We start from the raw sequence: 14,332 nt of genomic DNA on the forward strand, positions 1-14,332 counted from the left end.
TACATATTCTTGTGAAATGCTTTTTCAACTCTTTTGCCCATCCCTTGTCCTACATTGGGTTGTTTGTTTTCTTATTGCTGAATATTTAGGCTTTTTAAAATTTTTTCTCGTACATGGTTTTTGTTTTTGTTTTCCAGATATGTGCTTTAAAAATTTTTTCTCCCAGTCTGTGGTTTTCGTTTTAATTTTCTTAATGGTGTCCATCGAATAACGGAGGTTTTTTCTCTAGCTCTATTGAGGTATAATTGACAAATAAAAGTTCTATACATTTAAGATGTACACTGTGATGATTTCATATATGTTTACATCGTGAAGTGGTTACAAACATTTCAATTATAATGGAACGCTGTTTATGACTTTTCTCTTACATGATTTCCCTTCTTTAAAATGGAAATAATGCATAATACTCAATGGTGAAAAACTGAGAGCTTTTCCCCTAAGGTCAGGAGTAAGACAGGGGGTTCCACTCTCACCACTTTTCTTCAACTTTGTACTAGAAGTCCTACCCACAGCAGGTAGACAACATAAAGAAATATGTGACAACCGGGGCACCTGGGTGGATCAGTTGTTTAATGTCCAACTTTGGCTCAGGTCATGATCTCACAGTTGTGAGTTTGACCCCTCTATCGGGCTCTGTGCTGGCAGCTTAGAGCCTAGAGTCTGCTCTGGATTCTGTGTTCCCTCTCTCTCTCTACCCCTTCCCTGCTCACATTCTGTCCCTCTTGCTCTCAAAAATTAGTAAACATTAATAAATAATTTTTAAAAATACAAGAGAAACAAATGGCATCGAAGTTGGTAAAGAAGAAATAGAACTCTTGTAATTTACAGAAGCCATGGTAACTCTATGTAAAAAAACACTAAAGGTTCTACCAAGAAACTACTAGAACTGATGAATGAATTCAGTAAATGTTAATTTTGCAGGATCCAAATCAATGACGGAATCTATTTTATTCCTATACACCAAAAATGAAGCAGCAGAAAGAGAATTTAAGAAAACAATACCATTTACCATTGTACCAAAAACAATAATGATATAGCCAATAAAGGGTTAGTATCCAAGATATATAAGGAACTTCTACCACTCAATAACCAGAATCTAAATAATCCAATTTAAAAATGGGCAGGAGATGTAAACAAACATTCCTCCAAAGAAGACATGCAGTTGGCAAACAGACACATGAAAAGTTGTTCCACATCATTCAGCATCAGGGAAATATAAACCAAAACAACAAGGAGATATCACTTCACATCTGTCTCACAGCCCCTCTCAGCCATGATGTCTGCACCCCTAGGGACCTGCCAGAAGACACACCTGTCTGTGTCCCTGAGGCAGGTCCTTCAGCCTTGGTCCAACTGCAGATCTTGAAATGGCCTTGTAACTTGGCCAGCCACTCTCAGCCATGGTCCGGGAACCCTTGTCTGGGGAGATGTGCTTGTGCATGCCCCAGAATTAGGCTCATAGACCAGGGTCTGTCTGCACATCTGGGAGCAGCCCTATAATCCATGTTCTGCCCCTCATTGCTGCTGTCTGGAAGCAGTCCTGCCTGCCCAGGGACCCAGAGGGTGACACGCCCATACATATTCTGTGGTCAGGCCTGCCAACCTCAAGCCCACTGCAGATTCTGAAGCAGTCTGTGACCTGGCTCTAGCCCATCTCAGCCACAGTCTGGGGCCAATCCTGCCCACTCAGAGATGCGTAAACTGTTGGAAGCACTCCCGGAGCCCCAGATGGAGTCAGTGTAATACCAGGGACATTTTGTACTATCCAGTGTCACCAGCTGCCACCAGTGTCACGTCCAGTTCACATTTGGGCAAACTGAGGGACACAGCTGGTAACAGACAGCCCCAGTTGTGAGCCTACGTATGACACTACTTTGTAAATAAAAACTGACCATCACTGGTACTTGAAATAAATATTAATGGATTTTCCATTAAATTGTTCTGTACCACCATCAGGTTTAAATCTGGTACTAACACCTACAATTTGTGTTTGGTTCCTTATTAGTTTCACACTAAAGCATGTTTAATACCTAAAATTGACCTTTCCTTTTAGAAAACAAATCCCTAGTTAATATAGCATCTTGTACTGATGTGTTGTAGGTGCAATCTCATTTTCTGTTAAAAGAAGACAAGAGGATGAATCTCAGGAAGAACCAGATCAACATGACATTCGAGTACCGTCCTTTCAGAAATCAGTATCAGAACTATCCCCCCAAATTGATGAGGAAGACCCAGGTAAGTTTATGATTAAGGAGAGTTTCATGATCACTCTTCAGTCATTCCCTTTTAAATTAATTAATACTTTACATTCACAATATATATACAAAGGTGTGTTGCATATACCTGTAAGAATCTTCTTGTATTAGTTCCGGATAACTTCACATAATTTACTTTCTAGATTTCTATAGCTATTACCATTCATAAGGTTATAATACTTCACGTGAAGGCTGCTTGCTCTTTCATAAGTGAACAACCTTATGTATATTTCTTATCAAACAAAAAATTACAGTACATTTCTGATAAAATGTTAATGAGTACATTATTTTAACAATGTAACATGCTTTTCTTCAGCCTAGCAGATGATAGCAACCTTCCTCATATGTAGAAGAAAATCAGTCCTGTTATTCTTCCTTCCAGTGATCTAAAGCTTTATTGGAACGTTGTTAAACATCATATCTTTTTAGTAGAAATTCAAAGGAAATTGAGATAATGGAGAATTAGAAGGGTAGGGCAGATTTCCTGGAGAATGGGTGACTGAATTCTCTGAAGGGTGAGTAGCAGGGACTTAAGAGGGCGTTAGAGAATGAGTCAACAACAGCAAAGCTGTAGGGACAGTGAGGTATATCAAAGAAGAAATCTTTATGGAATCACTTTGTGTTTGGTCAGGATTCTTCAGTAAAACAGACACTACCATAATATAATGTAATGTAATGTAAATAGGCACGCACATACATATATAGATATACACACATATGGAGAGACAGACAAAGACAGAAAGATAGAGAGATTGAGATTTTAAAGAATCGGCTGACATGGTTGTGGGGATTGGTAAGTAAAAAATGTATAGGTCAAGCAAGCAGGGCAGAGAATCAGGTAAGAATTGGTATTGCAATCTTGGGTCCATCTTCCCCAGCCGTGCCAGGCAGGCTGCAAGGTCAGGCAGGTTTTCTGTTTCAGGCTTGACTAAGAATTGCTTCTTCTTCAGGTGACCTCAGTTTGCTCTTAGGTCCTCCAACTCATTGAAGGAGGTACACCCACATTATATAGGGTAATTTCCTTTTCTCAGACTCCACTGATTTAAGTGTTCATCACATTAAAAAATGGGGGAAAAAATACAGCAGGTTTGAAGCCCGGTGTTTAATGAAATAACTGGACATCACAGGCCAGCGAAGGTGAAGCATAAATTTAACCATCACAGAATACATGGATTAAGAGTGATATTTACGCACTATTGAAAAATGGTTTGGATAGCAATCCAGGCCTTCCTAAAGAAGGAAGAAAGAGCTCAGATACATAACCTAACCTTATGCCTTAAGGACCTGGAAAAAGAACAGCAATTAAAACCCAAAACCAGGGGCGCCTGGGTGGCGCAGTCGGTTAGGCGTCCGACTTCAGCCAGGTCACAATCTCGCGGTCCGTGAGTTCGAGCCCCGCGTCAGGCTCTGAGCTGATGGCTCAGAGCCTGGAGCCTGTTTCCAATTCTGTGTCTCCCTCTCTCTGCCCCTCCCCCGTTCATGCTCTGTCTCTCTCTGTCCCAAAAATAAATAAACGTTGAAAAAAATTAAAAAAAAAAAAACCCAAAACCAGCAGAAGACAGGAAATAATATAGATTAGAACAGAAGTTAATGCTATCAAAACCAAAAAAACAAAAAGAACAAAAACAAACAAACAAACAAAAAAACAGTAGAACAGATCAATGAAACCAGAAGCTGGTTCTTTGAAAGAATTAACAAAATTGACAAACCACTAGCCAGTTTGATCAAAAAGAAAAAGGAAAGGCCCCAAATAAATAAAATCAAGGATGAAAGAGGAGAGATCACAACCAACACAACAGAAATAAAAATAATAATAAGAGAATATTATGAGCAATTCTATGCCAATAAAATGGGTAATCTGGAAGAAATGGACAAATTCCTAGAAACATATACACTACCAAAACTGAAACAGGAAGAAATAGAAAATTTGAACAGACCCATAACCAGTAAGGAAATGAAATTAGTAATCAAAAATCTGCCCAAAAACAAGAGTCCAGGGCCAGATGGCTTTCCAGGGGAATTCTACCAAACATTTAAGAAAGAGTTAACACCTATTGTCTTGAAACTATTCCAAAAAATAGAAATGGAAGGGAAACTTCCAAACTCTTTCTACGAAGCCAGCATTACCTTGATTTGAAAACCAGGCAGAGACCCCACTAAAAAGGAGAACTGTAGACCAATTTCCCTGATGAACATGGATGCAAAAATCCTCAACAAGATATTAGCCAACCTGATCCAACAATACATTAAAAAAATTATTCACCATGACCAAGCAGGATTTATACTTGGGATGCAGGGCTGATTCAATATCCGCAAAACAATTAACATGATTCATCACATCAATAAAAGAAAGGACATGGGGCGCCTGGGTGGCACAGTCGGTTAAGCGTCCGACTTTAGCCAGGTCACGATCTCGCGGTCTGTGAGTTCGAGCCCCGCGTCAGGCTCTGGGCTGATGGCTCAGAGCCTGGAGCCTGTTTCTGATTCTGTGTCTCCCTCTCTCTCTGCCCCTCCCCCGTTCATGCTCTGTCTCTCTCTGTCCCAAAAATAAATAAACGTTGAAAAAAAAAATTTTTTTTTTAAAAAATAAAAGAAAGGACAAGAACCATATGATCCTCTCAATAGCCAGAGATAAAGCATTTGTCAAAATACAGCATCCTTTCTTGATAAAAACCCTGAAGAAAGTAGGGATAGAAGGAGCATACCTCGAGATGATAAAAGCCATGTATGAATGACCCAACGCTAATATCATCCTCAACGGGGAGAAACAGAGCTTTCCCCCTAAGTTCAGGAACAAGACAGGGATGTCCACTCTCACCACTGTTATTCAACATAGTATTTGAAGTCTTATCCTCTGCAGTCAGACAACACAAAGAAATAAAAGGCATCCAAAAAAAAAAAAAAAAGAAATAAAAGGCATCCAATTGGCCAGGAGGAGGTCAAACTTTCAGTCTTCACAGATGACATGATACTCTATATGGAAAACCCAAAAGATTCCACCAAAAAACTGCTAGTATTGAATCATGAATTCAGCAAAGTTGCAGGGTATAAAATCAATGCACAGAAATCGGTTGCATTCCTATACACCAACAATGAAGCGATGGAAAGAGAAATCAAGGAATTGATCCCATTTACAGTTGCACAAAAAACCATAAAATACCTAGAAATAAATCTAACCAAAGAGGTGAAAAATCTATACACTGAAAACTATAGAAAGCTTAGGGAAGAAATTTAAGAAGACACAAAAAAATGGAAAAAAGATTCCATGTTCCTGGATAGGAATAACAAATATTGTTAAAATGTGGATACTACCCAAAGCAATCTACATTTTCAATGCAATCCCTATCAAAGTAACACCAGCATTCTTCACAGAGCTAGAACAAATAATCCTAAAATTTGTATAGATCCAGAAAAGACCCCAGATAGCCAAAGGGATCTTGAAATAGAAAACCAAAGCAGGAGGCATCAGAATCCCAGATTTCAAGCTATATTACAAAGCTGTAATCATCCAGACAGTATGGTATTGGCACAAGAACAGACACTCAGATCAATGAAACAGAATAGAGAACCCAGAAATGGACCCACAAACATATGGCCAACTAATCTTTGACATAGTAGGAAAGACTAGCCAATGGAATAAAGACAGTCTCTTTAGCAAGTGGTGCTGGGAAAACTGGACAGCGACGTGCAGCAGAATGAACCTGGATCACTTTCTTATACCATATACAAAAATAAATTAAAAAAGGATGAAAGACCTCAATTGAAGACAGGAAGCCATCAAAATCCTCGAGGAGAAAGCAGGCAAAAACCACTTTCATCTTGCCTGCAGCAACTTCTTACTCAACACGTCTCCAGAGGCAAGGGAAACAAAAGCAAAAATGAACTACTGGGACCTCATCAAAATAAAAAGCTTCTGCACAGCGAAGGAAACAGTCAGCAAAACTAAAAGGCAACCGACAGAATGGGAGAAGATATTTGCAAATGACACATCAGATAAAAGGTTAGTATCGAAAATCTATAAAGAACTTCTCAAACTCAACACCCAAAAAGCAACTAATCCAGTGAAGAAATGGGTAAAAGATATGAATAGACACTTCTCCACAGAAGACATCCAGATGGCCAACCGACACATGAAAAAATGCTCACCATCACTCATCATCAGGAAAATACAAATCAGAACCACCATGAGATACCACCTTACACCTGTCAGAATGGCTAACATGAACAACTCAGGCAACAACAGATGTTGGTGAGGATGCGGAGAAAGAGGATCTCTTTTGCATTGTTGGTGTCAATGCAAGCTGGTGCAGCCACTCTGGAAAATAGTATGGAGGTTCTTCCAAAAACTAAAAATAGAACTATCCTACGACCCAGCAATTGAACTACTAGGCATTTATCCACAGGATACAGGTGTGCTGTTTCGAAGGGACACATGCATCCCCATGATTATAGCAGCACTATCAACAATAGCCAAAGTATGAAAAGAGCCCAAATGTCCATGGATGGATGAATGGATAAAGAAGATGTGGTATGTGTGTGTGTGTGTGTGTGTGTGTGTGTGTGTGTGTGTGTATGTGTGTGTGTATACATACACACAGTGGAGTATTACTTGGAAATCAAAAAGAATGAAATCTTGCCATTTTCAACTACGTGAATGGAACCAGAGTGTATAATGCTAAGTGAAATTAGAGAAAAACAAAAATCATATGACTTCATTCCTCTGAGGGCTTTAAGAGAGAAAACAGATGAACATAAGGGAAGGGAAACAAAAATAATATAAAAACAGGAAGGGGGACAAAACAGAAGAGACTCATAAATATAGAGAGCAAACTGAGGGTTGCTGGAGGGTTTGTGGGAGGGAGGTAGGCTAAATGGGTAAGGGGCATTAAGGAATCTACTCCTGAAATCATTGTTACACTGTATGCTAATTTGGATGTAAATTTTACAAAATAAAAAATAAAATTTAAAAAAAGAAAGAAAGAAAAATGGTTTGGAAAGGGAAGAACACTTCGGGCCAGCTAGGCCACTGGGACAGCAAACTGGCTTTGAAGTAAAGAGAACAATGTTATTTTATGGTGGTGTTAGTGAAAGAGATATACTATTAGAGATGGAAAACATTTCAGAGGCTAGCATTATATGACTCTCTTAAGAGAGGAGATAGGATCGATTCCATAAACGTACAAGGTTTGTCCATATCTTAGTGAAGAGAAAAATATTAAGATACTAATTTAGAAGTGTTGGTGCTTTGTTGAAATAACATTTGTTAAGTAGATCCCAGAGGTGTCTGATGGCGTGTCCTAATTCAACAAATGGCCACAAGGGAAAGTGAAATAGTTGATTACTCACAGGTCCTGAAGGATATGTACTTCACTCCTTGAGGGACCACTTGGGGAGGTGAAATAGGGTGCAGACAAAGAGAAAAGCACCTGGGGCATATATCTTTATTAGGATTTTCAGGCAGAATGCTTTGAGGTTCCTGGGCTGAGGCCAGATTCGTCAATTCAAACCAAAAAGGGTAGGTTTTGGCTCGCATCATGGGGATCTCATCGTGCATAAGGGGAAGGCCCTGGGAAGCAGAGGAGAATCCTTATCACAAGAATGGTTAGGGAGTCACATCAGGAATTTACATTTACTTGTGACTGTGTGGCCTGTTATCTAGTACATGCACTCTCCACAAGGGCTAGTGTCAGTTCAAGGCCCCTGCCGCCACTTGGCAACACAAAATGGAAGTGGAAACAACAATATTATGGAGTAATTTAGTTGGACTGTCAACAAGAAGATATAAAAAGTCTGGGAGATTATAATGCTTGGCACAGTTTTGTGCTTTCTGATTTTGATGTGACAGCAAGACATTTATGTGGCTATACCTAGTCATCAATTAAATATTTGAAGCTGGGTCACGGTGAAAAAAAATAGTTGTTAAGGTTTAAGATTTCTTTAGTTGAAATCATGCAGGTGAGGTTAAAGACTAGATCACTGTTGTAGATGCATTATGCCAGGAGCGAAACGCTCATCAAAATCTAAGGCAGAAGAACCATGAAGGAAAGCCAGGTAAAAGTGTTTGAAAGAAAATGAGAATATTATGGTATCATGTTAATGGGCTAAAATGGAGTGATACCTAATAAAAAAAATCTGCATGGTGACCAGCTGCAAGATAGATTAAGAGCTATGAAAAATGCATCGAATTATATTACAAGTATCCCTAGTTTTTCAAAGAGGCCTTCCTATATCAGACAGGATCAACCTTTCCGTTTCCTATAATAACATGGGACTTTTTCTTACTGATTGCTCAGCAGTGTATCTCTCTTCAATTAAGGAAGTTTCCATTACATACAATAAATAAGTTCTAGAGAACTAATTAATGTACAATAGCATGATTATAGTTAACAGTACAGTAGGGTGTACTTGAGGTTTACTTAGAAGGTAGATCTTAAGTGTCTTCACCACCCCCACCAAAAATCAGTAATTACATGAGATAATGAATATGTTAATTAGCTTGGTTGTAGTGATTATTTCATAATGCATAGTATATCAAATCAAGTGATACCTTAAATATATATAACTTAATAGTTATACCTCAGTAAAGCTGGAACAAAAAAGAAATGAAAACACCTAAGATTTTTTTTTAAACTTCCAAATAGGAAAATATGAAAAATATTGGTAATACCCAGCTTTGATGAGGGTCAGCTTCAATGACACAGTCTTACTCGTTGTAATGGCAATTTGAGAATATTTGCAATATGTTTAAAACTTTTTTTTCTTAAGATTTTAAGTCCTCTCTGTGCCCATTGTGTGGCTCGAACCTAGAACCTTGAGATCAAGAGTCACATGCTCTACCAACTGAGCCAGCCAGGCACCCCTAACACTTTTAATATTGTTTATCTCCTTTGATCCAATGATTTCATTTTAAGAAATTAGTTGGAATAAAAAAAATTATCAGAGATATGCACACATATTTTTCTGTAAGAATATTCCTTATGTGATTTATTATGTTGAATAACTGAAACTAAGTTTTTTTTATTTTAAAATTTTATTTAAAACAATTTTGGATATGTATTACTTGCACATAATTTTTTTTCCACTTTTACTGAAAAATAGTTGACATACATCACTGTAAGTTTAAGGTATATAGTATGATGGTTTGCTTTACATATATTGTGAAAAGCTTACAACAATAGGTCCAGCCTATATCTATCTTCTCATATAGTTACAATAAAAAGAAAAGAAAAAAGGAAAAAAAATCTTGTGGTAAGAACTCTTAGGATTTACTCTGTTAACAATTGTCCTATATGTCATGTGGCAATGTTAAAGATACTCATTATGTTATAATTACATTGTAGTGCTTATTTCTCTTGTAACTGAAAGTTTTTATCTTTTGACCACCTTTGTCCCTTTCCTCCTTGCCCCAAGCTCTGCCTCTGGTAACCACAAGTCTAATCTATTTTTCTGAGTTGTTTTTGCTTTTTTTTTTAAATTTTTAAAATTTCTTAGAGAGAGAGCAGGGGAGAGGATACACAGGAAGAAAGAGAGAGAAAATCTTAAGCAGGTTCCATGCTCAGCACAGAGCCAGACACGGGGCTTGATCCCATGACCCTGGGATCATGACCTGAGCTGAAATCAAGAGTCGTTGGTTCAACTGACTGATCCACCCAGGCACCCCCTGAGCTGTTGTTGTTCTTTTTCTTCTTAAATATTTATGTATTTATTTTGAGAGAGAGAGAGAGAGAGAAAGTGTGTGTGTGTGTGTGTGTGTGTACATGGGAGTGCATGTGAGAGCAGGGGAAAGGCAGAGAGAGAGGGAGAGAGAGAATCCCAAGCAGGCTCCATGCTGTCAGCACAGAGCCTAACATAGTATTCAATCCCATGAACTGTGTGCATAATGCCTTCAAGGTCTATCCATGTTGTAAATGGTAGGATTTCCTTGTGTTTTTTATAATAGCTGAATAATATTCCTTTATAGATATAGATATAGATATATGGATATCTCAGAACATCTTTATCCATTCATTCCTCGATGGACACTTAGGTTGTTTCCATATCTTGGCTATTGTAAATAATGTTGTAATAAACATGAGATTACGTACATCTTTTCCAAGTAAGAGTTTTGGTTTTCTTCAAATAAATACCCCAAAGTGTTAGTTTTATTTTTAATTTTTCGAGGATTGTCCATACTGTTTTCATTAGTAGTATAACTGAACTTAATGAGTTTATCCATCCAATGCACAGCAAGCCAATAAAAAACCTGACACTGAGCTTTTTTAGTGAAGAAAGTGTATTTCTTGGTATGGCACTACCCTGGAGAACAGGGAACTAATGCTCAAAATCCTGAATTCCCTGATGGCTTACAAGTAATGGTTTTAAGGCCAGAACTCAAGGGTAAGGGGTTTGGAATCATGGGTTCTTCTGATAGGTCAGGGATTTGGTAAATGTCAAAACTGATGAACTGGTGCCAGGTCACCTGTTTCTTCAAGATCCTGGTTGGGTGGTCATTTCCTTCATTGGTGCAGGTCTGCAAAACATCTCAGCATTGTGTGTGAGTGATACTATCTTTGTTACTAAAAGTAGAGTATATATATGATGGTTATGATGACTGTGCAGGCTGTTTCATTTCTTGTTCCCTTGGGCTACATTTTCATTATCTTTTTTTTAAAGTTTATTTATATATTTAAGTAATTGCTACACCCATCATGAGTCTCGAAACACAACCCCAAAATCCTGTGCTCCTATGACTGAGCCAGCCAGGTGCCCCTACATTTTCATTATCTTTTTTTTTTTTTTGAGAGAGAGAATGGGTATAAGGGAGCATGAGGCAGAGAGAGAAAGGAGGGACAGAGAGAGAGAGTGTGTTAGAGGGAGAGAGAAAGAAGCAGGTCTCACCCAAAGTGGGGCTCGTGCTCACCCAATGTGGGAATGGAACTCTTGAACCGCGAGATCATGACCTGAGCCAAAAGTCAGATGTTAACAACTGAGCCACCCAGGCACCCCTACATTTTTATTAGCTTAACCAAAGCATATTCTAAGTTGCTTCCTGGCATTTTTCCCAGTAATCTTTACCCGTGGCTACATGCCTTTCAGCAGACTTCATTCTGGTGGCAGTTTCAGTGACTGCACCAATTTATATTGTCACCAACAGAACACAAGGGTGCCCTTTTCTCCATATCCTCCCCAACACTTGCTATTTTCTGTTATTTTCATAGTAGCCATCCTAATGGGTGTGAGGTGATATCTCGTCATGGTTTTGATTTGCTTTTCCCTAATGACTAGCAATAAAACTAAAGTTGTAATAGGGAGTACTCTCTGAATGATAAAAATATGTTTACACACACATACATATATATATGGATATATCAATCATATACAATTTGTATACCCCAGTGTATTTGTATGTGTGTGTGTCTAAATATCTATGTCTTTATTGATACTTTAAACCTGGAGATTTATCCAAAAAAAAAAATAGTTTACTCTTAGTTGTGATATAATGAATAATTTTTATCTTTAAGCCTTACAGGAATTTCTAAAATCACTATGGTGAATATTGTTGATTTTATAATTAGAAAAAAAATTTTAATATGTTCAAAGCCTATAGCTAAACAGTATTTAATAATTATTATTTTTGTTCTCTTCAGTAAATCTTTGCCAATCTTACTCTAACCAATAAATTCATATTCAGTGTACATTTTTAGCACTGTAGGAATTAAATCAGCTACATCGCAACATTGCCTTATGTGATAGTCACAGTAGTCACAAATACTAAGTATTATTACTTGTGTGAAAGCTAATTTTTGTGTTAACCTAATTGGGTTCTGGCATCTAGATAATAGGTGAAACGTTATTCTGGATGTTTCTGTGAAGGTGATTTTAGGTGAAATTTACATTTAGAGCTGAACTTTGAATGAAGAAGATGGCCCTCCATAATGTGGAGTTCTCGGCTAATCAGTTGAAGGTCTTAATAGAGCCAAGACTGATCGCCCCAGAGCAAAAAAGGAACTCTACCAGTAGACTGCCTTTGGATTCGGACTGTACTTCTTTCCTAGGTCTACAGCCTACTGTCTTAACCTGCAGATTTTGGACCTACCAGGTCAATTTCGTGAGCCATTTCCTTAAAATCAATCTCTTTTAAAGAGATTTTTAAACACCATAAAGGCATTTAAATCACTGTCATAGAACTGAAGGAGCAGCCAATACAAATGTGAGCAGAGATTTCCTCAGTAACCAAACATCAGTATAAAGTTGGTAACTTATTCTCTGTGCATTAATGGTTTCAAGGTAGTTAGCTGGTGTTTGTAAAATAAATAAGCTCTGAAGGCAATTGAAAATGGGAAGGTAAGTTTCGCCCTCAGAACTTCTCACAAGTATTTGGGATGAAAATTCACAAGGACTTTCTCTTGTTTCCCTCTCATTAGCTGATTGTTCTGAAAGTCTGAATTGTTCTAAGATCCACTAATTCTATAAGTACTTTTTGTGAGCTAAAGTATTAGAATAGAATGGAATACAATACAGTATAATATGGTATGAAGCAATGCCATAAGATACAATGCTCTTGGTAGCGAGGAATAATTTTTCCTCTACCCTTCTAAATTCTTGGCCAGCACCCCCCTGTAATAATGATGATGATAATAGTAATAGTAATAATAATAATAATAATAATAATAATAATAATAATAAAAAGATTAGCAGGAGAAAAACAAAAGTTTAGTAACTTGTATTCCTCCCCTATACATGGGAGAGACCCAGGAAAAATGAGTAACTCCCTGAAATAGCCAAGCCCTTACCTTAAAATACCATCCCCACCTAAAAACACAAAAAGATGTTGGGGGATGAGGAGCCAAGAAGGAGAAGTTACCCGGAAAAGCAAGATTAACAAGAATAAGGTTGTTATGCAGATAGAGGTCACTGTCTTCTCCACTGATAGGCATTCCTAAGATTTAGCCCTCCCAACATCCTAATACAGAAAGGGAGACACTCTTACAAATGCAGATTTCCTTTATAAATGTAAATATCTCTTAAAAAAGGGTAACTTCTCAGTTTTCAGAGTGCTCCTGTGTCTGCAGTTTTTTTAAAATAATCAGCTGAAAATAATCCTTATACCAAAGACATAGTTTGGAGTGGCAAATTCTACTCACCTCCACCATGAAATGCAATTCACTACAGTGTCATTCGATGCCGTACAATACAATACAATGCAATGCCATGCTATGCTCTGCAAAACACAAAACACTCTCAGAAGAGAGTGACTGCGAATTCCACTAGTCTGGGCTCCTTATTTCAGATGAGGAAACTGAGCCCCAAAGAGGCTAGTGATTTATATGACTAAGGTCAGCAAACATAGTAGTCTCTGGAATCTTTAAAACATGGCAATACTGATATGAATATACATACAATTAACTGAAGTTGGAGGACATCTAAATCATAAACTAGCTCAACCCTGGAGAATAAAGAATACCAAAGTAGAAGCTGAACAGATGAGGCTAAACAAGTAGAAAACCTGAGTTTGATGCCAGTACAAGCCCTGTTACACAGGACTGTTTTAGTGGACCAGGGTTCCAGTGTCAGGATTTGGGAGTGTGACTTTAGACATCACCAGTGACAGAAATGCCTGCTTTTTAAAAAATATTGGGAACCCAGATGTAAACATTACTTTCTCATCACTTAATCCATTCCCTAGTCCAACTTCCTTTAGGGTGAATTGCTAGGATCCTTTTTCATACTTCCAACAACAAAAGAAAAATCTTGTAAACTATTCCTGATTCTGACCTTACACTAGATTCTTATGGTATAGAAAGTGTTCCACTGAACTGTAATATAATACTTAGATATTTCTATGTATAATATGTGAATGCTTGGGCAATTAGGGGGAAAATGATTGGTTATTTCTTTTGAAATTTTAATTCTTCGAAGTAAAACATTGTTGGGGTGCCTGAGTGGCTCAGTCAACTGAGCGTTTGATTTCAGCTCAGGTCATGAGCTGGTTGAGCCTTGTGTCTGGCTGTGTGCTGACAGCTCAGAGCCTGGAGCCTGCTTTGGATTCTGTCTCCCTCTCTCTGCCCCTCCCCCACTCACAGTCTGTCTCTCAGAAA

The 14,332-nt window shown here is 38.0% G+C and overlaps 1 protein-coding gene across 2 annotated transcripts in view; it reads left to right on the plus strand.

Moving 5' to 3' along the window:
* CFAP47 (cilia and flagella associated protein 47) overlaps positions 1-14,332 on the plus strand; it is a 566,822-nt gene that overhangs the window by 404,543 nt on the left and 147,947 nt on the right. For both annotated transcript variants that reach the window (XM_045050610.1, XM_045050611.1), the window contains one exon: positions 2,101-2,235. In XM_045050610.1, coding sequence (XP_044906545.1) covers positions 2,101-2,235 — 135 coding nt within the window. The remainder of the gene's footprint in view (positions 1-2,100; positions 2,236-14,332) is intronic.

The sequence above is a fragment of the Felis catus genome, chromosome X, assembly GCF_018350175.1.
Source record: "Felis catus isolate Fca126 chromosome X, F.catus_Fca126_mat1.0, whole genome shotgun sequence".
In the NCBI taxonomy this organism is placed as follows: domain Eukaryota; kingdom Metazoa; phylum Chordata; class Mammalia; order Carnivora; family Felidae; genus Felis; species Felis catus.